The sequence below is a fragment of the Condylura cristata genome, unplaced genomic scaffold (assembly GCF_000260355.1).
Source record: "Condylura cristata isolate star-nosed mole 26May11 unplaced genomic scaffold, ConCri1.0 scaffold00016, whole genome shotgun sequence".
Taxonomy (NCBI): Eukaryota; Metazoa; Chordata; class Mammalia; order Eulipotyphla; family Talpidae; genus Condylura; species Condylura cristata.
The window spans coordinates 9,042,158-9,069,013 of NW_004567117.1; the positions used below are offsets into that span (position 1 = coordinate 9,042,158).

The 26,856-nt window shown below is 42.9% G+C and overlaps 2 protein-coding genes across 3 annotated transcripts in view; both read right to left on the minus strand.

The window, feature by feature from the left end:
• The window catches only part of MYL12B (myosin, light chain 12B, regulatory), a 30,473-nt gene extending 6,125 nt beyond the window's left edge, over nucleotides 1-24,348 (minus strand). The window contains exons 1-4 of one of the 2 annotated variants that reach the window (XM_012725905.1): nucleotides 24,236-24,348; nucleotides 19,321-19,519; nucleotides 18,717-18,878; nucleotides 16,199-16,677 (exon numbers count right to left, since the gene is read on the minus strand). In XM_012725905.1, the coding sequence (XP_012581359.1) occupies nucleotides 16,505-16,677; nucleotides 18,717-18,878; nucleotides 19,321-19,504 (519 nt within the window). In that variant the 5' untranslated portion in view covers nucleotides 19,505-19,519; nucleotides 24,236-24,348 and the 3' untranslated portion in view covers nucleotides 16,199-16,504. Of the gene's footprint in view, nucleotides 1-16,198; nucleotides 16,678-18,716; nucleotides 18,879-19,320; nucleotides 19,520-24,235 lie in introns of those variants that run through there. The other variant, XM_012725904.1, reaches the window with a different exon arrangement.
• LOC101625561 (nuclear envelope pore membrane protein POM 121C-like) lies at nucleotides 5,907-8,969 on the minus strand. Its single transcript, XM_012725771.1, has one exon. The coding sequence runs from the start codon at nucleotides 8,967-8,969 to the stop codon at nucleotides 5,907-5,909; it is 3,063 nt and encodes a 1,020-aa protein (XP_012581225.1).
• Nucleotides 24,349-26,856: the final 2,508 nt, after the last annotated feature.

A 26,856-nucleotide genomic window follows, 5' to 3' on the forward strand; every position in this document is an offset into this window, starting at 1 on the left:
TGAGAAGTACATGAGGTAACATATGCAAAAACTATAAAATCATTGCATGACACAGGTTCAGAAGGATTATCATTTAAAAAAAATTATTTATGCATACAGAACTGGGGTATAGGCCAGAGGTGCAGGGACAGTGAGAGGATTCATCAAAGACACAGTGGAGAGCAGAACAAGCCGACTGACGAAGTACACTGCTGAGGGGAGCAGCGGGCAGGTCAGGAGAGGTCTGCTACACCATGTGGATCACCACTGAGGCAGGGATCGAACTCATGCTGAAGTGGCTTTAGCTTCTCAGTGCTGTGCTTTAACCCGCTGTGCCACCAAGAAGGGTCCAGGATTTCATCTTTTAAAAAAACAATCAGGGTCTCCCTAGTGGCATAGGGGTTAAAAACACAATGCAACCACACTGCAGGAATTAGATCCTCAGCCTGCCAAGGAGCTGATCCACATGGCTCAGCAGACCTCTCCCATCTAGCCAGCTGCTCCCCTCAGCAGTGTGTTTCAGTCAATCTGCCTGTTCTGCTCTCCACTCTGTTTCTGGTGAATCCTCTCATGTCCCCACCCCCTGTACCTCTGGCCTACACCTCAGTTCTTGTATGTATAAATAAATCTTTTTTAAAATTCAGCAAAACCTGTATAATCGTGTATCCCTTCTAACTATACTCTTTCTAAACCCTCTCCCTTGACAATTTTTAGGATAGCTGGCTAATACTTCAAACATTTAACTATTTCCATCTTCTTTCTTACTCCTCAATTTCTCTGTAGTATGGTTTTAATGGCAACCTCCAATAGACTACTGACTTTTAAGTATATTATACTATTAATAATTTAAATATCAAATAGAATGGACACTTTCTATATGTAATTTTAAATGATACAAACATACCACAAAAAACTATCAGGTTTGAAGTCCTCACATAAAACCACAGTTCTATAACCTATATACAACCTCAGAAAACCCATGGACACCAAGATAAGTCTTATTCAAGCTTGACAACTGCCTTATAAGTACTATCCTAGGTTTAAAAAAGTGGCCCCTGAGCAGTAAAGAATTTAATGTTACCCAAAGAGATCTGGTGTTTGCCCTTGACTCCTGAGAGTTAATCTCCAAGCCCTTGAAAGGAATGGCTTATCTCTTATCTGGGGTCTTGGATAAAAACAGGTAATCTAATAATGTGATTTATTGTGGGATTTTAGGTCCAAGTTATCAATATAACCTATAGAGGGCCTGGAGGCTAGTCTCCAGGCAGTCTACAGTATTTCTGTTAGAGCCCCAATAAAAACTATGGGCATCATGAACTGAGTGAGTTTCCGTGGTAGGTAATACTCTGTGCTTACTGCCACACCCAAAGGCCAGAAGGAGTCAGTGGTCTGTGTATGTCACTCTGGGAGAGGACAACTGGAAGCTGCATTCAGAACCCTTTGCACTCTGCCATATGTGTTTCTTCCCTTGGCTAATTTTGAGTCCTTTTCCTAAAATCAAACAAAACGATGGGCATAACAGCTTTCAGTGAGTTCTGTGAGTCCTAGGGAATTACTGAATCTGAGGAGCATCTTGGAGAACCAAACTTGGTATCACAGATGAGAGTGGACTTGGGGTCTGTTCTTTAACTCTACAGCTTTCCGAGTATGAGAGCAGGTGACTAGCTGGGGCAGCTGAAAAATGAACCACAATTGTATCAAACAATGAAGCTGAAGAGAACTGGTCCCCAAACCACCATCCCCTCTCTCCTTACTAATGAGATTAAGCATGTTGGCTTGCTCTACTTTTCTTACTTTCCCACCAATTTTCAACATCCTACAATCTGGCTTCTTTTCTCTACTACAACTGCTTTCAATGTGCCAAAGAGTCTAAATCTTCTTGGATCATTCTGCTACATTTGACCCTTTAATCTCTTCTTCAGAGACTTAATTACTCTTGGCTCTAATGAACAACTGTAAAAGGAAAAATTAATTGTCCCAATGGAAAGACAGTACAAGGTCCCCATCCTTGAAGACCTTACACTCTGGAAAGACTGGTTTATGTAAAAAGACGTATTTTATTTGGTGGTAGCAATTAATCTCTTATCTCTACTATTTTAATGACTAGTCCTTCTCTATTTTCTTTTCAGGCTTTCTATCTACTCCATTCATTAAATATCCATGTATCCCCCAGCATCCTCGCAATCCATTGCTTATTAAAGTTCTTTTCACTCTCTGTTTGTATGATCTTATCACCTCTAACTATTCTGAATATATAGATGACTTCAGTCTGCATTTCTAGGTCTACCTTTCCCTTGAATTTTGGGCTCAAAATATCCAACTGCTTGTGAAAGGTACTCATCTGGGTATTCCACAAACACAGTCAACATGATGAACACTGAATCCATTGTCTTTCTCCTCCCAAACTTTCTCATCTTCCCATTTCCTCTCAATTACTGGCACCATCATCTACCCATTTAGCAAACCAATAACCTAGAAGTCATTCCCAACTGCTTCCTACCCCTTAAGAATAAAGATCTACCTCTTAAATATTTCTCAGACTTGTTCATCTTTCTCATTCCTCTGCTACACCCAAAACTGGGAACTCAGCATCTCTTTGTCTAGATTATTTTTTCTTGTTTTTTGGTCACTTCTAAACTACCTTTTACATACCTGCCAAAAAGGTCTTAAAACATGAATAGGACTCTATCAGTCTTTAAAAAAAATCTTTGGTTCTTCACTGCCCCAAAGTCAAAGTGTAAATTACTAAGCATGGTGCACAAGGCCTTCCTTTCCCAGCTCTAGAACGATTTCCATTCCATCTCTAGCCATACTCGGCATTGTACTTTCTCTTTGCAACGCCAAACTGTGCATATGCCCACGTACACCATGCAGTTTGACTTCATGTAACTTCAATACTGCTATTTTTCAGTAAAATCCTGACCCACTTCTCTGCCTTAGAACCAACAAGAGAATTAAGGTCTATTCAACTCATGGTTACTACCATTTAATGAGTGACTCATGTGCTAGGTACTTTATGTGCATTAAATTTAAGATGTCTCATTCAAATGAAACTGCAGGTTATAGATATTAAATAACTTTCAAGATCACCTAGTAGCATAAGATTCAAAACCCATTTGTTGAAAATTATTTCTATCTATATATGTTTCCTGCTTTGTACTAAATGTTGTTCTAGTTATTATCATTTTGCTACAAAAAAAATTTTTTTTAGTAGTTCAATGCTACCAATATAACCCAATATTGATTTCTGAGCATCTCTCCTCTAAATTCAAATCCTAGACAAAAATGAGTTTTCAAATAAAATCAAAGTTCACAGGAGAAATCAATGTGTGGAACAGAATAGCATTGTGGTTTGAGATGAGAATAAAATATAAATGGCACTCCATGGAGTGGGGCATTGTAGCAGCCTGGTATGGGTTAATCAAGTGTCAGTATTTTCTCAGTCATGGTCTTTGTATGATATGATAGGTAAAGACTTGAAACTTAGCTAGAATTGTGTTAAATTACTGTCTAACCTATAAATGTTAAAGATAAAAAAGTAAAAATCTACCCTTATAGAGCACATAATGTAATTAATAACCTTCAATAAAAGTAAAAACTTCAAAAAAAAGGTAAAGTCTTCTCATCTTCAATTTTTCTGATTATTTCTGTTAATTCTAACAGAGTGAGCTAAAGGATATATGCCGTATTCACAGAGGTTACCAGATATACAGAGGGATATAGAAATACTGGTATCAGAGATGGCTGCAATGTCAACATTTTAGATGGCAATCTAAGTATTCACCCACAATACTGATGTGAAATTGTTAACTGTTAATTAACAAATTGAAAATTGTTAATAAGCAGAAACTGCCTTTGAATTATATATGGCTTCAATGAAAGCCTCGAAGCTCCTGGGGGAAATTCTGTCAGCTATTCAATATTCCTTAGTATCTTTTTTTTAATAGATCTGTATTTATTCTTAATGACACAAGCAGGTAGAAATCTCACAACCATCCTAAAAATTCCGACTGTAATCAACAGGAATTCAGTATTTGTATGGAAAGGCCCAGTTTCCCGTTCCTGTTCCTGTCCAGTACACACACAGTTACATGCACACACACTCAATGAGGCTGTCAGGCCACCCTCCTCAGGGGGTTCCTGGACTAACTGTCCTGCCTGTGGAATTGAGGCAAACTAGCTTGCTGTACTAAGAGAATCCACCCTATGTAGTTTATTTCTACACCCATACCCACCCCCCACCCCTTCCCATCCCACCAGGCATTAGGGATTAAGGTGCAGGCCCCTAGTCGGCTCTACAGTTTGGTATTAGTAAAGCCTCTTTTTGTGGTCAGGGAGGAACAGTCCCCTGACACAATACATTCAACCTTAGTCCTAAAGGGGAAGCGGGACTAGTCACATCTGTATCACATTGTTCATAAAATAAGAATTACCTTTTATATAAAGTGTCCAGAAGGAGCTCTAGTCCCTCAAAAAAACTGCCTGGGACGGTACTTGAGCTTCTTCTACAAGCATAACTTAACTGTGTAGCTAACTCCTATACTTAACCACTTCCATGAACATGAAAGAACTTAAAAGGCAATTTAGCTTAAATACATTAAATTTTATTGTTAAGAATTATTAAATGCTTTAATTTAGATAGAGTCCTACTATTTCTAAAGAGGAGGATGCGGCATGGCAGTGAGGGTCTTGGGCATGGGGTATGAGATTTGGGAACAAATGAAGAAAAGGGGAAGGGGCAGAGAGACTGTTGAAGAAAATTAAGTATTTTGAAGTATGGCTTGTGAACTTATATGTAACTTTCTGATATATACTAGGAGTGGTCTGGCCTCCAGTCAGGCAAGGACACAGCAGAGGAAAGAGGTCTTTTCCCTCCTTGGCCCTGTTTTCCAGGGTTGCCAGTCTTTATAAAGTCAAAACACCTTTTGAAAACCCGGGAGTCGGCATGTATGGCTGTGAAAAGGTGCTACCTTCCAGGTCGAGGAGCCAGGCCCCAGAAACATGAAACAGTTAAGTGCAGCCCTACCAACATGCTGCCGCTCATCCAATTCTTCCTCCAAACTTGACTAAAAGAGCAGTAGATGTGAGCAGCAGGCAGAGTAACACAGGTCAAGTCTCTAAACATGCAATCCTGGCGAGACAGATGAACTCGATGAGACTGGCGGCAATGACAGTGTGAGGAAGCAGCAGTGGGCACCCTCCCTGCTCCAAGAGCTTCCTGCTCCTGGAGCACGGTGTCACCCCTGGACATGCCAGGCTACTAAGAGTCTTGAGCCATCTAGTTTTTAAAGGCCAAATTGGCAGACTTGGGACAAAACACTGCCTCAGACTTAGCAAAGCTAGATTCAAGGCCACTTGAAAAGGAATAAATCCTACAGAACCACAGAACCAGTGAGAGGACAAACAGTAAGTGGGGTTAATAGTCCTCTAAGGGAACCAGAGAGAACTTTCTATAGCCAAGAAAAGCCAGGTAAAGCTTTAGAGATAATCCATTCCCCCCCAAATCTAACAAATGCTCACCAGAGAGGCAAGTGGGCAAGGGCTGCACCTGCTACTCTCCAGCAAGGGCAGGGGTGAGGGGGCAGAGAGAGGCCACCAGGAAGGGATGCCAAGGCACAGCAAACAAGAGGGAAGGAAAAGGCAGTTCTTAGTTCTCTCCAGCCTCACCTATGGGACTGTTGAAGTGAGGTGTCAGGTTTCTGCCTCCCTCTCCCCATCAAGAAGCCTTGAGACTTCTGCTCCCGGGAGGAGGGGGAAAAGGCTCCCCAGAATGCCACTATCTTCCAGGTGGCCGAAGTCAGAGGTCTGGGATAGGTTGGACTGATGAACTACAAAGGTCAGAAGCTCTTCCAAGCAGATACTAAGGTCCAGATCTGGACAGAGTGGTCATGGTTTTGGGGGTGAGGGGGAATAGCAGGGTGCAAAGACTATTTCTTGTGAGAGAGCTGCCTTCGGGCCTGCCCTCGCTGTCGAGTTCCTGGGATCTTGGATCCTGCACCAACAGTAAGAGGAGTGTTCGATCTGAAAGATCCACCTCCAACAAAGCCCTGGCTGGGTGCTGAGGATGCCCCCACGAGACGGTTGCGGGATGTGCCCTGTTTGGGAGCAGGGGTATCCAGACCAAAGGTGGGGGTGGAGGTGCCTCCACACACAGTTTTTCTCTTAAGCGTGCTGACCACATTGATGGCAAGGTCTGTGCTCTGATGGGGTGTACCCAAGGTGCTCTGACTACGGCCTCTCCCAAATGAGGCTGTGTTGCCACTAGTCCCACTCTGCTCTGTTCCAAAGCAGAAAGCCCCAGAGGTGGAGCTGGTGCCTGAAGAAGCCACGTGGATCCCAAAGTCCCCAGTGGCAGCTGGGACTGCAGAGCCCCCAAGCATAAAGAGCGATGACACTGTAGTACTGGTCAGTGAACTACTACTGGCCCCACTGCTGGCAGTTTGGGCCCTAGCTCCAGAGTCAGGGGTGGGGGCTGCACCCATGGAGAAAAGAGCTGTGGTGCTGCTGAGCGCTGGCGCTGGAATGGCGGCTGGGGCTACAGAGCTTCCAAGAGTGAAAGAGCTGCTAGAGCTGAGGGCTCCCTGCTGCTGCCCATCAGTGGCCCCAGATGTGAGCCAGGGACTGGTTCCTGGAGGTGACGTGATGGACGGCTTAGTGCTGGGGCCAAAGGGAATGCTGACGGCAGGGGTGGTGGTGCTGGTCAGTGTAGGCTGGCTGGTGGTGACAGGGGCTGAGCCTGTCGGGGGGCTGCCAAAGCTTCTGAAACCAGCAATGCTGCTGTGGGATATCTGAGTGGCACCAGGAAGGGGCTGGCCAAAGGTGGTGACTGCTACTGAAGTGGGTATGGCAGGAGGCTTGCCAAACTGTAATATGGTGTCCACGGAGGGGACAGAGCTGGCACCAGAGGCTGGGGGAGTCCCAAAGAAAGGTTGGGAAGTAGTGGTGCTGGTCTCGCTGCTCATGGTGTTGGTCATGTTGCTCACACTAACAGCAAAAGCAGGTTTTGAAGCAGAATCTGCACGTATGCTGGCTGCGGCTACGGACACGACCGTAGAAGTGGCACTGGCCTGTCTAGTGAAGAGAGGGTTGCTCGTGGTAGTGGCTGGAATAGCTGTTTGACTGAAGGGAGAAGACAAGGGCACAGACTGAAGTGGCCCCACACTGGGAGTTATGGGGAAGACAGAGTTAGAAGAGGCTGTGACCTTGGAATGTCTAGATGGTAAGGGGTCTTCATTGTCACTTTCAGGTGGGGTCTCCAAACTGCAACTACGCTTGGGAGATGCTGAAGACACACCAGTAGTTGCAGAGGCAGAAGGGTTAGGTGAGGTACTTAGCATTCCAAACAGAATACTTTGCTTGGGGTGGGGGGTTGGGGCAGTTAGGGTTTGAGATTTGATGGACGTCTCAGCCTGAGGTGACTCGGTAGTGTCAGCGACTGGTATTATGGAAGATGCAGGGGTCAGGCCCAAGAAAGTGACTGTGGATTTGGGGTTTAAGGAGATGCTTGGAAGCAGGGGCACTGACTGTAAAGAGCCGAGAGATACTGGGAGGTCGGGAGTCTTCGGGAGCATATGAGCCTCGGGTGTTAGTGCCACGCCAGTGGATTCTGGCAAGGCTGGGAGGACCGGGGAACTGTGCATCTTCAAGCTCTCCAGCAGTGGGTTAGTGTCTGGGGTTGGGAGGGTATCTGTGGAGGAAACAGGCCCAATAGTAGGTAGGGTTAAAGGCTGAGTAGTGGTGTATGGGCTCTCAGTGACAGAGCTCAAGGCCATATCAGTCTTATCCTCCAAGATTTTGTTCAGCCATCGCAATGAAGCTTTCTTTTCCAAGTCTAGGTCTTCAGCGGTGATCGAATAACCAAGCAGAGGAGGTGGGGGTAGGGTCAGCTGTTTTCCTCGCCTGGAGGGCAGCAGCTGGACCTTCCGTTTCCGTGCCCTAGAGCTGTCAGGTACAGACGAGGAATTCTGTGAGTTCTGTTTCTCCCACATGGAGGAATCCTGTGAGTTCTGTTTCTCCCTCATGGGGGAATCCTGTGAGTTCTGTTTCTCCCACATGGCTGTATCTGCAATATGATCTCCACAGGACGCCTTCTCTGTTACCCGTGGAGTTGAAGAACTAGAAAGATGAGTATTCTCTTCCCTTGTTTTCTTTGCTGGTCTCTCTGGTACTTGGAAGTGGGACAAGCTGGTGGAGCTGTAAGAACTGGTAATGGCATTGCGGCCAGAGATAGGGATACCACTTGTGTAGGTAACCTCTGAGGAGCTCATCAGAGAGGTGGAGGATCTCAATAGGGGGTCAGCTGAGCTCTGAGAATTGAGACCTCTCCTCACAGCCTCAGGCGTAGGCACAAAAGCAGCAGGAACTGCACTAGCCATTAGGGGCTCAAACACTAAATGGCCACTCCCACTGCTCTCAGGGCACCTTGTCTGCTTTTCCTGACCATTATCAAAAATTGGCTCTTCTTCCTCCACTGACCTTTCATTCTTCTCTTTGAGAGTACTCGGTATAGTCTCCTTTGCACACGGGCCTATGGCGTTACTCGACCGGGAGGGCAGTGGGGAGCTGACTACCTGCTCTAGGCGTAGAGACCGAGTCCACCTCCTATCAGGAGGAGGAATCCTCACGGTGACTGGACCGCACACCATTCTGGAATTACGAGCGGAAAGCACGGTCTTCTTGTGATTACCATTCCAGCACACTGTGGGGAGTACCCCCAGCAAGGAATACTGGGCCTGCTGGATTGGATATTGTCTTAGCGGCGTTATTACAAATGGACCAGAAGAAGTTCCGCGGTGTCGGCAGAAAGGCGTCTGGGTGGGTGGGTGGGGCGGCAGGGAGGGGCGAATGTGGTGAGGGCTACAGAGCGAGTGTGCTGGCCGCACAGAGGAGGTGGGCGTGCGACATCCGGGTCCGGGTGGCTCCCGTAGGCTCCTGGCTTCCCGGGGGGGTGCAGGTGGCTGGGGGGCGGGCTTCCCCAGGTAACTACCCATGAGGAGCAGTCCAGCAGGGTTGGACCCTTTGAGGCAGATACACGGATCTAGGAGATTTCCGTTTACTGCTGATTTGCCTAGGCAACGCAAGCAGTGTCTGCTGACGTGTCAGCTGACACCGCGAGTTCGAGTTCTGAAGCAGCCAACCGCCGGGCTCGCGGCTTGGCTCCCACCAGGCTGCTACCTCCACGGCCTAGGCACGAGTGCGCCCAAAGGCCAGACAGGGACACTGACCATAGTTCTGAGGCATTCTGGAGAAGGGGAGGGAGTACACAAAGGGGAGGGGTGGGAACAGGAGGGCGAGAGCACACTGGCTGCGCCAAGGCTCTAGGAGGAGGATGTGGTAGGCAGAAGGATAGACAGGCGGGGTGTAATGGAGGACTACTGGGCTTTGGTAGTGGGTGTGGTGAAATGACTACATTCGCTTGTAGTAGTATAAAGCTACACCCCTAAGACATATAGTGTGATGTAAACCAACACCACTTGAATAAGTATAACATACCAAAAAAATCCTACTGTTTGTGCTAGTGGAGAGAATGACTGGATACACGAGCAACAGTTTGAAATTTAAAGGAAATGTAAAGTTTTTACTATAAGTGAGTTTGTATAATTGGGTATATCTCTATAACCACAACCCCAATCAAGTTACAAATATTAACATTACCCCAGAAAGTTCCTTGTAAATCATCACCTTCTTCCACAGGCAGTCACTACTCTGATTTCTATCACAACAGATTAATTTTATCTATCTTTGAACTTCTCCTACTTGTATAAGCTTATAGGTTAAACGCCTGACTTTTTTCACTCGAATGTTCTAAAGATTCATTTATTTGTTGTATTCATCAGTGGTTCTTTTATGTACTAACAAGTGGCATTTCATCACCATGCCATTTACATACATGTTTTTATGGCCTTGACCTTTTTACCTTGGATTGCAGTATCTTGCAGAACGCCTTACACAGAGCAGGTCATCAGTAAATGCTAGGAAGTTAAATGCATATATATACTTCCTTCCTATCAAGTAGAATTATTTATACTTGCATTCATTGTAAAGGATGTCACTAACCAAATAAGGCTTTTTGCATGGTTCACTGTTAAGTTCTACTGGACTATTCCTCAAAACTTATCAACTGTCCCACTGTTCCATACCTTGAAGAATCAGTACTAATAAAAGCCAATAACTAATGCGATAGGCACTGCTTTAAGCATCATATGTATCAATATATTTAACCCTCACAATTTTACCATTATTCCCATTTCTCAGATGAGGAAATTAAGGCAAACAGGATAAACAAATTTGTCTGCAGCCACAAGCTGGAAAATGGTAGAGCATATATCCATGACTGGCCCCATTTATCCTGTTTACAGGCTGCTGAAAACTCCACCACGAAAATGTGGATAAGAAGTTGGGGGTAACCAGCAGTGCCACACATAGTTGAAGTTTGGGACAGGAAGAATCTTATCAAAGTTTCTGGCAATGAAAATGATCCCTGGTTATCTGCTGTCTCTGAATCTTAGATGGGAGGGGAAAACCCCATTAAAGAGGCTCTAAGTTCTATTATCTTTTCTAACCCTAAGCAACTCTTACCTGGTGATCTGTCCTTCAGAAGTTGTAATTCATCTGGTTTAAACTCATTAAAGCATAAATGGCTACTGAGTCAGCAAGCATGTTTTATTCAACAGAACCTGAATAAAGAGCTTACTTGTGCCCTTATTTAGAAGGTCCAGGAGGATCTACCTAATGCTTACTGAGAAAAATGGGTGGCACTAGGTGTATCTCCCAAGTGACCTTGGGCATATTACCTCACTTCTCTGGGTTTCAGTTTCATTAGTCATAAAATGAAATGGTTTTACAAGATAAAATATAAGGTTCTTTTGATTTAAAAATGCTATAGTTCTATAATCCTCTTACCGATGGACCATTCTAAACTCATCTTAAACAAAGACTGCCGAAGTAATCCTTGAAACACCCCATTCTTCTTGTTACTCCTGTAGTGCAAAATCCACAATGACTCCCTGATGCCTTTTACATAATCTTTTCTCCTCAAATTTGTGTTAAGAGGCCCCTGCCTACCTCCCTAGCTAGTCGTTAACTATTATGCCTCCATTCAAGCTGGTTTCTTCACCTGCGTTCACAGTACAAAAATTCCCACCTTTTAAGCTTTTGGCCTTGGCTACCTTTTGGCTCAGTTCCAATCCGAAATATTAAGTTCTCCCTCCTAGAAGCGAATCAAAACCTATCAATGAGGCTCTAATTATCTTTTGACGAAATCTTTCTTGATTTTTGTTTCTAACCGTTTCCTTGAAAACCTCACCTAAGGCAGGAACCTGGCACCAGTGCATTCCAGTTGCCCCCTAAGCATCAAGCACTTTGTGGGTGCCGATCATGTACCCGGGTCGAGACGGGCCGCGAGGGCAGGCGCAGGCAGTGGGGGCACCGGGCGGTCCCGGGCCCAGGTGTGTCAAGTCACCGGGTGACGCAGGGCGGCGCCAGGCTCCGGGGAGCCGGCCTCCGCTTCCCAGCAGGGCGTTTCCCCAGCCCGGCCTGGCTCTTCCCGGAACCCTGACCGCCCGGCCTGGGCCAGGCCGCAGCCTGGACTTCCCAGCTGACCCTCCGCGCCCAAATGACAGGTCCCGGGGACACCGGGGTCCCCGGCCCCGCCGCGGGCACAGGGCAGGAGGCGAGCGTAAGAGGTCTGGTGCCGGGGGTGTCGCGAGCCGCGAGCGGGCGCACTCACCGCTGCCAGATACTAGAACCTGGGCTGCAATGCGTGGGACGACGGGCGATGGCCAGGAGCTCTGGGCTGCGGCGGACAGTGGCGGTGCCGGCACTTCCTGCCTCAGGAGGCGGACCGGAAGGTGTGGCGGAAGTAGCGACGGGTCCAAGTCAGGCGTGGGGGGGGGGGTGCGCGCTACCCTCTCGCTGGGGAGCAAGCGAAGGCCGCCGTGTTCACCGAGGAACGCCTGGGACCGAAGAGCCCATCCTGGCATGGTGTTCCCCGCGGACCGTGCACACCGATGCGGCCGGCCCTCCGGCGGAGCCCAAGTCCGCGACCGCGCGTCCCCCCGCCCGCCGCGGCGCGTTCCCGCGGCCCTTCCGCATTCCTGGGCGGCGGAGCACTGCACCGGCGTGGAACTTGACCCCGTGGGTGGGGTGTGAGCCCCTCAAGGTTTAGGGGGATTGTCCGGCGCTGGAAGCCGCCCAACTCTGGGCTGCCAGTTAGCAAATAAATGGGCAGCTCCCTAGCTGAATCTGAACGTGGATAGAACAGGTACATGTCAAGAGTGCGGAAGGTAAGAGGGCGGTGGCCCGGTGAACTTTTGCCAGCTGGAAAGTCCTTCCTGCATCCCAGTCTAGTAGTATCATTTACTCTTACCCTCTTTTTACCCTCAAATTACAAGGTCTTCGGCCTAGCCAGGCCAAGGCCAGCCTGTTTCCCTTTTTAACCACAAAAAATTTTATTCAAATGATTTGTTTTCCTTTGGGTCATTAAAGAAATGACAGTTGCACACATATATACAAGCACAGGCATTATATAATGCTTTTTGTTAAAACAAAAGAAACCACTAACCTACATTACTCAGTTTTGTCCTAGATATTGTAACTGATTCAGTTCCCTCACCTTGGAATAATATAGGTGAACAGCATCGAGAAAAGTTAACTTAATAACAAATCTCTTCTTTATTGAGTGCCTGTGATTGCCTGAACATAATGTGGAGGTGAATTATTCAGTCTTTCATGTTATAGAAATCTGATCAGAAATTCCTAGATAGTAGGATGTGTTCATCATTCTGTAGCAGTTCTTAGAACCATTGAGAAAAATTTGGAAGGCTTGATGAAATATTTTGGAGACACTGAGATCATAAGTATCCAGGTAATTAATGGCTTGCTACAGTGATCCTCATCCCAATAGCACTGTTCACTGTCCAAGGTGGGGCTCATAAATGAATACATTTTCTCAATTAAGTATGAAAAGCAATTGCCGATAGTCATCCCTGGTTCTGAAATACTTACTTTCCCTTAGCAGTAATCTGCTTTTTAGTTCAATGTTTAAATGTTGTTTTTTTTCCCCATTAAACAAAAGGTTTTGTCTTAGGTGTCCATCAGTCACACTCTTCCACATATGGTGCATTACCATTCATCCATAAATCTTCACCCAAAGCACCTTAATTGACATCATGGCTGAGAATGCTGACTGATCTCCATATTTGAGTTTCTAGAACTATACTTTCCAGCCCAATAGTCACTAACCACATGTGGGTAATTAAATTAAAAGCCAGTTCCTTAGTTATATTGGACATATTAAATGCTCGTTAGCCATGTGTGGTTAGTGTCCCTATTGAGCAGCACAGAGAACACTTCCATTATCACAGGAAGTTCCAATGTATAATGACCTTAAAAAAGTTCTAAGGCCCTCCCTAGTGGCACAACGGGTTAGCACACGGCACTGCAAGCTGGCAAAAGCCACTTCAGTGCGAGTTTGATCCCCAGACCCAAAAGTGACCCACATGGCACAGCAGACCTCTCCTGTCTCGCCCGCCCACTGCTCCCCTCAGCAGTGTTCTTTGTCCATCTGCCTGTTCTGTTTCCCATTCTGTCTCTGGTGAATCCTCTTACCACCCTTGTACCTCTGGCATGTATTCCAGTTCTGTATGTATAAATAAATAAAGCTTTAAAAAAGTTCTACGGTATACATATACTGTTCTCTCTAGAGGCAAAAGAAAAACATTGATGAAAAACTTAATATCTAAATATCTAGCACCTAGGAATGGTTGATTATAGCATATTCTTATCAAAGATAAACTGGTCACTGAAAGTGGTTTTACAAAAAAAGTAATCTACTCAAAGCCAAACAAAAAGGTAGCTATGCAAAAACATGAAAAATATTTGATATATTAAACTAAAAATTAAGTTTTATGTTCATTACAAATATAAAATTTATGTAGATCAATATGAGTAGTGATGACATGGCTAACAGGTACACAGGGGCCTCCCTGGTGGCACAAGGGGTTAAGTGTCAGCACTATGAAGCTGTCCACAGCCACTGCAGCATTAGTTCCACCCCAGGCCAGGGAGGTTACCCACATGGTGTGGCAGACCTCTCCTGTCTCACCAGCTGCTTCCCTTAGTAGCATATTTCAGGTAACCCACCTGTTCCGTTTCCCACCCTCTAGTGAATCCTCTCACCCCCTGCACCTCTGGCCTGTATCACAGTTCCTATATGCATAAATAAAGGGATAAGGGCTTTATCCTTCCAAGCCTTTGGTCATCTTTTAAATTAGCTTTCTCATACCTCCTGCTTTTTTGGGCTCATACTGCATAGAAAATGGTTGCCTTTCATTTATGTTTGCTTTTCCTTGTCTCATATAATCTGGCTCTCCGGCCTCTTTTCCAAATGGTACCTATCAATTCCCTTTTGAGTTATAGGAGTTATAACTCCTTGATCAATAAAATTTGGACCCTGAGATCCAGCGACAACATAATCATAAGCAGGTAGATAAGGATGCTGCCCTTTTTGGGTTGATTTCATCAAGAACTTTTCATATGGTTTGTTTTAATTATGACTATCATAATGAAAGTCACGGAGAGCTTTATATTGGCAACTATTTTTGCTTAAGTAAAACCTAGTTATCACATAGAGAATATTACTAAATTAGAAGAACTTATTTCACTCAAAAACAACCATTCACAGTTCCTAATGGACACTGGTTTTTTTCAGCAGCTATGAAAATAGGAATAAAAAAAAAAATCTCCATTTCAGATGTGCTCACTTTTTTCCTATAGTGGAAACAGTGTTATTTTTCACTAGAAATTTGTTAAGGCAAAAGTGATTTTTTTTTACTCAGTTGGGATGGAAATTCAATTCAACAAAAAAGATTTGTGTAATGGCTATAGCCTGGAAAAAGTGCTTTGTTTAAACCGCTGAATAAAATTCAGGAACACTTAAAAGATGCAGTTTAAGATTCTAATCTTGAAAAGGGCAAGAATAGTCTTGCTTCTGGTCCTACTTCTGGTGAAGCTGGCCTCACCTGGTTAAAGATCTAGCTCACCTATCCTGTTCAGTACAGAAGTCTGATGCCCTAAGGCATTAAGTAATTGTTTACTGAATGAGGTAATAGTTTGTCTAAGGATAGTCTTGTTAACAGTAGCATGCCAGTGACTCATCTTCATAGTGAACTCTTTTTTAACGAACTTTCTCCCCAGTATTTCAAGACCTTTCTTAAACTCATGGATTTGTGAGCATCAGATCTTTGAAGCCCAAAGAAAATGAAACTACCAATTCCTGATCACCTCTGAAATAGTTCTGAATTCTTGCAAATGCAAGTTATTTTTAGGATTTAAACAATGATCTCACTTTCTCAGGCATGTTATCTGCAGCTGTTTTGATTGTGGCAAGTTAGGAATGTCTAAAACTCAGACTCCGTGGTGAATATCTACATGAATAAGCACAATATTTCAATAGGGAATATTATGTAAAAGAGTAAATACATAGAATAAAAATTGAAATACAATGCAAAAAATTCTGTCTTTTTTGGTAGAAGCATACCACAAAACCTCTGGGGATAAAATGATTTAAAAAACTGGGACAAATTAAAATTACATTCAATGACTTGCTAATTTTAAATGACATGAGGTTATGTACAACAGCCCAGATGTGGGCAGAATGTTAAAAGTTATCGGCAGGTATGTTAAATTCAAGAATTTAAAGCTACCAGAGTTATCACATGCAAATTCCACCAAAAAAAAAAAAAAAACTACTTTTAAATTAAAAGACAAAGTGCTAGAATCATGATTAAGGTTGTTAAATCTGAATTTTTTTGAGGGGGTAGGAATGAATAACAAATAGATCTCTCAGGCCTTCACGGGTGACACAACAAGCTAAAGTGCAGCACTATGAAGCCATCCACAGCCACTGCAGCACAAGCTCAACCCCCAGCCAGGGAGCTGACCCACATGGTGAAGCACAACTCTCTGATCTCACCCACGTCTCCCCCCAGCAGTGTATTTCAGTCTACCACACCTGTTCTGTTCCCCACTGTGTGTCTGGTGAATGCTCTCACCTCTGGCCTGTACCCCAGTTCTTGTATGCATAAATAAATAAATCTTTAACAAAAAAACAGATCTCATAACCATGTAATTTTCTAGGATTGGTCTCATTTGATTTTCTTTGGAAGATGCAAATAAAACTAACAAAAGTAAATCTTGACAAATAAGTTTTAAACAACCATGTCTTTATCATAAAGTTTAATAATGATTCAGAAAAAAAATGAGTGAATAACTTTCTCTGAAAAAATATATTGACTCTGTAGAGACTGTAGTTATGTGGGGGAAGAGGGTAAGTTAAATTACCCTACTTCCTATTCTGAAAATGACAAAAAGTTCCATTTCCAGTTTGATTACAGAGATGCATATGTCCAAAATGGCTGAGAATAAATACAGTAAGAAAGGCAAAAGTGTAAAGGTAAGGCCATGCAGAAGGTTTTATGAGAAAGTCTCAGAAATACCCAAAGTGGAGCTGCAATCTGAAATTTTTTCAGTCATCTTTGTCCTTTGCTCCATGTTTAAGGATGCGGGTGAACTCGATGTAGTTGAAATTTCCCTTCTTGTCGATCGGGGCCTCTCTGTACAGCTCATCCACCTCCTCGTCCGTAAACCGGTCTCCCATGGTTGTCAGCAGCTCCCTCAGGTAATCTTCCTGAATGGTGCCTAAAAAACAAAGAACTGGTGGATCAGAATACATGCTAATCTAAGGACAGCTACAAAGAGTAGCTACACTCAGCTAAGCACACACTAAGGATGTTAAAAATTAGAAACAGCCAAATACATGAAATACAGGCAGTTGCCTAGAAAATACCCAGCTGCCTAGGGGTATTAACTTGCTTTAACTCTATCAATTTCCCTTTACATCCATCTCCTGAGCTCTTGATAATAGACAGGGATTAAATCTCTGCTTAAACAAACACACAAAAAAATATTAAAGAACCTAAGCCTCATGGTACCTTAAAGTAGCATGAATGATTACACTTACAAGTAACACTAAAATCACTACCATACCCATAAATATAAAGTTGTTCATTGGAAAGAAGCCCAGTTTTAGCAAGCTGTGTTATTTTAGGCATTTCATTTTACCTCTGTTTTTATGAGATTTTTGGTATCTTTTTTCCCTATTTAAAAAAAAAATCTAATTTAGATTTGATAACAAATATGGCCAGGCCCAGAGTATTCAAAACAGACTACAAATTGAGCACTAATGAGGCTGTAGACACCACAAAAGGCACTGTGGATATGGAGGGTCTGCTGCACCATGTGGGATCGCCTCTGGGGCCAGGGACGGAACACGCATTGAAGCTGCTGCTGCCAGCTTGCAGTGCTGTGCTCTATCTAACCTGTTGCACCACCAGGGAGGGCATGGCACTGAACTTTTTAAAAAGCTTCCCAAGTACAATCATGATTGCTTCCCAAGTACAATCATGATTGAGAATCACTCATGTATTAAACTAAAGTTTTAACTGAAGCACATTTTTGAAATTCATAAAGTAAAAAAAATATATTAATTCCTTTTTTGTATAATTAAACTAAAATATTGATAATATCTGTAAAATGAACTTACCATATAATGTAGGTTACAAAAGAAACTCTAGACTTATGGATTTCTGCTAACTCAATCTTAGATTAACAAAATGTTCTTCCCCAAGTCATAGACTTTTAGCCTGTAAAAATAAACCCTCATCTCCAGACATGTTATTCATCTACCACATAAAATAACCATTGATTATCAGGAAAGGAATTGTGGTAGCTGCTAGAAGGGTACAAAGATGGTAACACAGAGCTTTTAAGTAACACAGAGCTTTTAAGTTATAACACTAGGACTGGGAGAGAGCTCTGTAAAGAATATGACCACTGAAATGAGTTTCAAGAATGGATAAAACATTTTCTTCTCTATTGTTTTATTCCTTTCCATAAAGAAAAGTAACACCTGCTCACAAAGGAAAAAATTCAATCAATACAGAAGAATCTTCAGAAAAACCCTTTATAAGATTTTTTCATATTAAGTTTCCTCTGCCTTCCTCTTTTCCACTGCACACCTCCCAGTAATAACTTCCATTTTAAAAGGAAGAACAAGATGGTATGATGAGGAAGGCATAAAGGCAGAAACAGTGGAGGTTTAAGATAACACAAAATATATGGAAACCTGCAGGAGGCTGGGAGGATGAACTAAGAGTGAAGGGTGCTATACTCAAATAGGGCACATGTGAAAGTCAAAATGGGGAAACAATGTTTCCATCGCCAGACTATGCTTGAACTATTTAAACTGATCAGAAATATGTGACCAAAAGGTGTGCCTTACGTTTCAAAACCATGTCAGTATTCCCCTTACATTTCCTCTCAGTTTAATAAGTACTTGCCCAACATCACACAGCCATGAAATATGAAATCAGAGTCTGATTCCAGTAAAAGGTTAGCTATACCAGATTTAAATAATCTCAGGTAACTCATATAGGACTGCTGTATTTTACACTTTATCAAAGAATGCTCTGGTAAACATTATTCAGCACATTTTACTGCAAGCCTAAATCTTAAAAAGAAGTAACATAGGTTTCCTAAAGATGTTTCAAATACACCAATTATAAATTAAATTTCTAAGGGCAGAAGCAAAGAAGCGTATAATTAACATTCCACAGAATTAACATGCGTGCCCCAAAATTTAAAAATTACTCAGTAATTAAAGGTTACTTTTGACTTACCAGTTGCTTCTTCATCAAAGCAAGCAAAAGCATTTCTGATGACATCTTCTGGATCTGTGCCATTTAACTTCTCACCAAACATTGTGAGAAACATGGTAAAATTGATGGGACCTGGAGCCTCATTCATCATGGCATCCAGGTACTCATCAGTTGGATTTTTCCCTAACCAAAAAAACAGAGAGTCATAACTTTAACAACATTATAAAATACATTGATTTTGACAAGAAAGATTATCAATGAATATAGTCTGCTGTTACATTCATGATAGTCCAAGTATTTGAGTAAGACCTATATTCAAAAGCCTGGAGATTATATGTTACTTCACTGGGATGTCTGAAGAAATAAGACTGCTCTTAATTTCAGATCAGCGTTTGCAACACACATTCAAGCCTGGCCCCGGGACCAATCCTGAGAGATATGGCTAGAAGTCTGCAGGTAATCTAAGGATCACACTTTGGGAAATACTGTTCTAGAATCTTCAGACTTAGTAAACTATAACATCACTTGCTTCCCATCAGACTGATTTTACAGGGCTTTAAGACTTAAGAAATAAACAAAAAGGGCATTAGAAATATTCTAATATATTAATATTAAAAATAGTTACCCAAGGAGGCAAGCATGTCATGCAAATCTTCCTTGTCAATAAAACCATCTCTGTTCTGGTCAATCATATTGAAGGCCTCTTTGAATTCCTGAATCTGTGACTGGTCAAACATGGCAAACACATTAGATGTTGCGCGCTGGGGACGCTTCTTGGTGGTCTTGGTCTTTGCCCTTTTGCTCGACATGGTGGCAGTTAAATCCTAGTTAGGATGGGAATTTAAGAAAAACAAGTTAACAAGAAGTTAACAGATACGTTTGAGCTACTTAGATGTCTAAAAGCTATCCAGTCTATCCTTGCAGCCCTAGCCTAAACTAGCCATCCCTTTCTAAGTGAACAGAAGTAAGAAGGAGGGTTATGATGAAAAGAACAGAGCTATATCTTTTAGTTTTTACTGACAAATACTGTTCTTCCACTTGGCAACTAACATTTCTTATTATACTCTCAGTCTGGAATCAAAGCAGTTCAAGAGTGATGTTTGTTGAAAAACAAACAGAAAAGAATAGAAATCTCTTAATTCTAAGTTTTGCAGGTATTTCCGCGATGAAACCAATTCTTTGCACAGAGTCAAGCTAACACACTTGAAGTAACTAGGTTCTCTAAGCAAAAATCAGAGCATATCAGTTTTTAAAGCAACTTAGATTTTTAAGTTTTAGAAAACATTTAAGAATGGAAACTACTTTTGCTCTCTAGTAATCTAAATTCATCCCTGCAAAATCTAAATTAAAATTAAAAGAATGTTTAATCATACCTAAAATGTAATTATCTTTCAACAATGTTCAAAAGGATATAAAAATTTGAAGTTAAAAATAATCCCATTTTCCTTAGAAAATAAAATTTTACCGTACCATCCTTCAGAGATGAGATGAAGATGGTTGTCTGCAAAACTTCTAAGACACTAACACACTGTATTGAGTTATATTCTTCCAAGCGGGTTTAAAATAGGCACTACTGATTTCACTCTGACCAGTATCACAATTTTAAAGCTTACGTTCTGAAATCAACATTTAGCTATGATGTAGCAAACACTGCCTTGCTCTAAAAATAAGTCTGTGGACTGCAAAGAATGAAGTACTACCTAGACCTCAGCATTGCAAAGTGACCTTAAAATACAATTCTTCCTATGAGTCAAGAAGTTATTTTTCATTCTTTCTTTGATTAAATCACACCACCCAAACTAAGTTCAATTACAAAAATAATTAGCTAAGCTCTGCCTTAAATTTACTTTAGCTAAATATGTTGGAATTTGTTGGAAATTCCATAAGGGCCAGTCACAAATTCTGACCAATATAGAAATCTTTAGGGATACACAAGAATGTGTTGGTGGAAAGACAAAACCTACAAGGCACAGCTGTGACATATACTCCTCCGTGACTCCCTACTTTCCTTTAGACATCCCATTAGGAGTGTGCCTTTCCTGACTTATTTAAACCATTTTTAATGGATATTTCATTCTGTAACACCCTTAGAGGGCAATGAATACCATTATGTACCATACAAGGAGCTCTACTTTTTCTCTCTATTCAGAATGTAGTTTTAAAAACTACTAGAACTACAGAGTATATCATTCCCCCATCTCTTAAATGAACTCAAGGACGAGGGTGAGTGAACCCAGAAAAGTAGGATTTACCTATCAGCCACTATCTCTTTAACATCTTAGGCATGCTATGTCTATGCAAACCAAAGCATATCTTTAAAAATAGTGTGTTTTGATAAATTAGGACTATGAAAAGCAAAAAAAAAAAAGTATGTTTTGTTTGATATTATCTTCCTCTAATGATGCAGGAATGTCAGTTATTTTTCCTCTAATGATGCAGGAATGCCAGTTATTTTAAGAGCAACTGATGAAAATTAAATGTCAAATGTTTGCCACTAGGGATCTTTTAAAAAAAGATCCTTATTGATTTGATGGGGTCCTCTACATAACTTAAAAATGCTTATATTGGTTGTAAACAAATATATGTATATAACAAATATATGTACATATGTATATATATATATGTATATATATAGAGAGAGAGGATGTATTTCTTTTTTTTTTTTTAAAGATTTATTTATTCATGCACACAGAGCTGGGGTACAGGCCAGAGATGCAGGGGCAGGAATCACCAAAGGCAGAGTGGGGAGCAGACAGACTGACTGATAAACAGCACTGCTGAGGGAAGCAGCGGAAGGTCTACTGTGCCATGTGGATCACCTCCCGGGTGGGGATCAAACTCTCACTGAAGTGGCTTTAGCTTCTCAGTGCTGTGCTTTAACCAGCTGTGCCACCAGGGATGGCCCTCCTTTCAGTCTTTTAATCATGTGTTCTTTAAATTTGTAAATGCATTATATATATATATTTTTTTTAAGTTATATCGGTCACTTTTTGGTCAGCACTGACAGTGGCTCATATATAACTTTTCTTAGGTTTATTTGATACTTAATCATCAACTCTTAATATGTGATCAATATATGATCAGTTAATCACACAATGTATTTCAAATGTCACTAATGTTGACTACTATTTAAGAACTAAGAAATGTAAAGTGGGGTCCTCCCTAGTTGTGCAGCGTATTAAAACACAGTGCTAAGAAGCTAAAGCCACTTCAGCATAAGTTTGATCCCCGCCAGGGAGGTGACCCACATGGCTGGCAGACTTCTTCTGACCCGCCTGCTGTTGCCCTCAGCAGCATACTTCATCAGTAGGCCTGTTCTGCTCCTCACCCTGTCTCTGGTAAATCCTCTCACTGCCCCTGCACCTCTGGCCTGTACCCAAGTTCTGTAAGCATAAATAAATCTTTAAAAAGAAAAGAAATGTAAAGTGAATGTCATATCTTCAAGAAGCTTAAAATATGGCAGGGAGGCAACTACAAAGAAATGAAATGATTGGTTCAATTTATGAAACGAGTCACATAGTTTTCATTCCAGAGGTATTACTCTCAAGTTAGAGCATCGTGTCACTAAAAAAAAAGTCAAAGGTGATACATGATTATCAAATACTGTGAAATCAGGAGGAAAAGATTGTGAGTTTTTAAAAGACTGGGGGCTCAGGGAGGAGACCTTGCAAAAAACCTATACCATTTTGAAATAAGGCTGCCTTCGAATTAAAGAGATTGGGGAATAAGTCCTAATTCTAACAAGGTAGTTAATTCTACCAAAAACTGTCAGACAAGTATAATGTCAGACAAGTTACCATCTTATCTTTACTTTTTCAAGGAGAGTGGGTTCTAATCTAGGATCAGAAACCTGAAGCGTTTAGGCAAGGAGGTGGGGGGAGAATAGGGAGTTCAGTCTCACAGTCAGTGGGGGAAATGGAAACGGACAATAAACAATGACAATGTCAGATATGATCTGTTTTGGGGGATCAAAATACTGTTCTGGTTTGACTTCCTCTCCATCAGTATTTTCTTCACCCCTACCTTTAGCTTGTAGGGGAAAACCATAAGCCACAGTTTACTTATTTTGAACAACTGGCTGTTTTTCCTGACCTAATGGGAAGTAAATCATTCAGGGTTATTAACAGGAGAAGGAATACAAACCATGTAAGGAAAATGTTAAGACTAGGTTAAAGGGGAAGAAATGGAAACTCGAGATCCTCTTCCCACATACCATGGGCAATCAGAAGATTTTTCAGATTCTTTGGATACTACTGTTTTTAAGATGGGACTAGTCTATTCTAACATTACATTACATTTCTCTAGTTAGAATCTGAGAGTCCAGCATTTACAAAGTGGTAACGTGTAAAAAATCTACAGACTTCTGTGCATTAACTAACACTCAAACTTACAGTACTCTGTTTAATAGGATACATTAAGAAAAAAACTCCCATGTTACAAAAACTTTCTAACCGGTTAGCAGATAGATTGCTTTCCAAGTTTAGACAAATCCTACAGTCCCATTAATCAGTAGGTTTTTAATTTTAAATTTCAAGCTAAGTAAGTGTATTTTGGGGATACCAACCCGTTTTCAAAGTTTTGGTGCTTCTGTTTTAACTAAACCAAGTTATCAATTATTTGCAAACTTCCGGCTGAAGGCTGGGTTGCCACACCCAAAAAGTTCTTAGCACTTTGTAACAAAGCATTTACTTGCCAGTAATGCCTCACTCTTGAAAATAAATGTTTTCTGGTTTATTGAAATCCTCCCAGGGCATTTAGCAAGCAGTGATTTTAAGAAATACTTTCCTCACCTTCATATATAGAAAACTATTGCACTTGAGTTAAAAACTCAATGGAACGCACATTTCTGTTCCAAAACATTGTAAAGCACAGGTATGTTTTCATATACCTACTCAATTACTTTAGAGACAAACATTTTGGCAAACTGACTTCACGCAAAATCTCCACCCAAAAAAGAACTTCCGTATTTTAGAATTTTTATCACCCGTAGACTAAATCCTAAACTCTATCTGTCCAAATCCACACCACCACTTTTATTTTTAAAAAGTGCTAACTGCAGAAGTGGACACTCAACTAAAGAAGTTGCTAATTTGAGTTGGTTATTCCTACCAAATGTACCAAACACGGCTGCAACAGCTGCAGAAGGGGGGGGGGGGACTGGAGCTACGGTTTTGGCGCAAACTCGGTCGAATCGGACAAGTTTACGTGAGAAACTAAACATAGTAGCGGAGTCAGAGCCACCGGGCTCGGGTTTCCCCCGGCGCTGCTGTCGCCCGAGCTCCCGGCGCCGGTGAGCTAAGCCACACTTCCCCGCATTCCAAGTTTGGAAAAGGAGCGAAGTTCGCTTCTAGCCACTTCCGGCTGCGGCCCACGCTCCAGGTAGCAAGGCCTTGGGCTGGAAACCTGGGAACCAGCCGGTACACCTGCCCAGGTGCGCTTCTGGCGCGGGGAGCCGCCGCTGGGCACCTACGCCCTCCCGGCCACCCAGAGGACATGAGGCCAGGACGGGCCTCACGCGCTCCACCATGAGCATCACTCACCGGACACGGACGCGACAAAAACACTTCACTGAAGCCTCCGCTGCTCCGCCGCTAGTACCACTCCCTAACTCTGTGGGCCGCTAAAAACCGACACTTCCGGCCTCCACTTACCAAACCGGAAGGAAGCGAGTCACCATTCCGGCAGAGTGGCTGGCCTTGTTTAAAGGACGGCTGGGGGGGCGAACTCGCGTGTGTGCGCGCAAAAGGGCGCAGCAGTGACCGGGTGCAGGACAAGAAAGTACAAAGAGAGAAACTTAGGATATAGAAGAGTGTGTAATGGCTCCCTGGGTCCAGGGACTGCGTCTCGTCTTCCCATGGCTTCTTCTAGTGTGCTCTCCCCTCCCCTTTTTTGTCGGAAGATGGTCGAGTCTATCCTGAGGGATTTGAGAGCACATTCCAGGGCACGGCCTGGGGCGGGGTTCGGCAGCCCGAGTCCTTGTAGGGAAATCCCTGAGCCGGCCGTGGCCGAGTGAGGCCCTCATCCCGCCCCCAAGCGCGAGACCGGCCCTCTCACCCCCTCACCCCCACCCCCGCGCCCACGATCGTAAGCCTGGTTTGGGGACCTAGGGCTCCCCAGAGGAGGCGGGCCTCTGCGCAGAGGATTTACTTCCTACCGCCGCTTTTTCTAATAACGAGTCTGACACTCTCCGCGCTTAAGCAAACGTTCTCGAGTCCTATGGCCCTCAACGCAGCGGCCGCTTTTTGTGTCAGGGGTAGTTTATAAGATCAAGAATTGGCAGAAGACGTCCCTCTTCTTAAACTGTTTTCTATTTCTCACCAGAGCTCCTCTGAGCCCTTGGAACAAAGAGAATCCGGAAGGAAGAAAGGCCACCTGCAGCAAGAGTTTCCTGCATCTTGCCTAAATTTCCTACTGTGATGCATAGTTGGGTCCTGGTGAAAATACTAAAAAGCTGAGCGTTTTTCTGAACTCCCTGCCTAGGACAACTTTTAACAATGTGACTTGTTAAAGGAACGGCGCAGGCCCTTCCCCGCCTTTTTTTTTTTTTTTTTTTAAGATTTTAAAATTATTATTGCATATAGAACTGGGGTACAGGCCAGAAGTGCAGGGACAGTGAGAGGATTCACCAGAGACAGAGTGGGGAGCAGAATAGGCAGATCTACAAAGTACACTGCTGAGAGGTGCAGCAGGCGAGACTGGAGAGGTCTGCACCACGTGGATCACCTGCCAGGTGGTATCTAACGTGGATCACCTGCCACATGGGATCAAACTCGCACTTAGGCCAACCCCTTGCACCACCAGGGAGGACCCCCTTCCCGCTTCTACCGCTTTCCATCCAAAGTCTGAGAAAGACTATGGGGCTAGTCACCTCAGCCCCTGGCCTCATCTACAAAAGGTATGAGTTGGATCTGATAATACTCAGATCCACAATCCTGGCAGCTATGTTGAGGGAGTAGCTTGGCTCCCAGGGCCAGAACAGTTTTAAAGTTTGCTTTTGGCCTTCTGCAAAAGAGCAGCTCTCATTTGAATAATTCCTCTAAAAGGGAAGTTAAAAGCTGCAAAGCAATACACTCTGAATGTTAGCAAGGGACAGCTTCTTCTTAAAGGGCCTCAAGAACATCTTTTTCCAATAACCAAAAAAAATACTGCATTCGTAAAGTAAGCTCGCTGAAAAATTAAAAAGCTGCCCTGATTCACTAGCGGGAGTGAAAGTAAACAATGAACACTACCAAACTTCCTTTACAGCAAGAATCACATGGGGGTACTAATTAAAAATACAAATTACTGGGTGTTTCATTTCCAACCCACTTATTCATCTTCTAGGGCAGACCCTGGGAAGTCATCAATTTAACAAGATCCTAGGTAGTTCTTAGGAAAGGTGGGGTCACAAAGAGCGCAGAGCCCCAGGCTTAGGTAGTGACAGCACAAATGCCAACGGCTTGGCATCTGAGTGGGGCAGCTTCAGAGCCCTGCAATGCACACACATCTCCACAGAGTGGTGGCCTTGCACCACAGACAGCTCAAACCACTGCCCTTCCCAAACAGAAAACTTCAACTGTCAAGTATGAAATGGGTAGTTTCGTTTCCACCCCACTTTGAAAGGGAGTGGCAGTGTGTTTTTCTTGCTAAGGTATGGTATCAGATAATTGACTTTGTTGTCTTCTTTGTTTCCTTCCACTCCATCAACATCTATTAAACAGTAATTGCATTGCCAGGCACTGGGGTGGATGCTGTGATTTATGCTTTCTAAAAATAGAACATACTTGCTAATTTGAGGTAGGGAAAAAGAGAGTGGGAAGGTACAGGGAAGATGGTGGAACAATTACCAACAGACCATTATAGGTCAACTAGGTAAGCTTATAGAAGGAGCACTGGGGAGGGTATAAATCTGTGTGGAGACTTGTGGAAAGTGCCGGGGAGAGGACTGTTAAGACAAAGGAGATTCTAGATGGGGGAGCAGGTTGCCTGATGGGCCTTTCCAGTTGCAAGATGAACAGGAATTATGTGGCCCATATTCATTTATTCATTCAACAAGTAATTATGGTTATACAAAGGTTAACAAGCCGGGGTGGAAAAATAACATCTCAATAAAATGTTCCTTAAATTTCTATCTAATGTTTTGATATTAAATTTTAGTGACTGGATTCACTCACCACCAAAG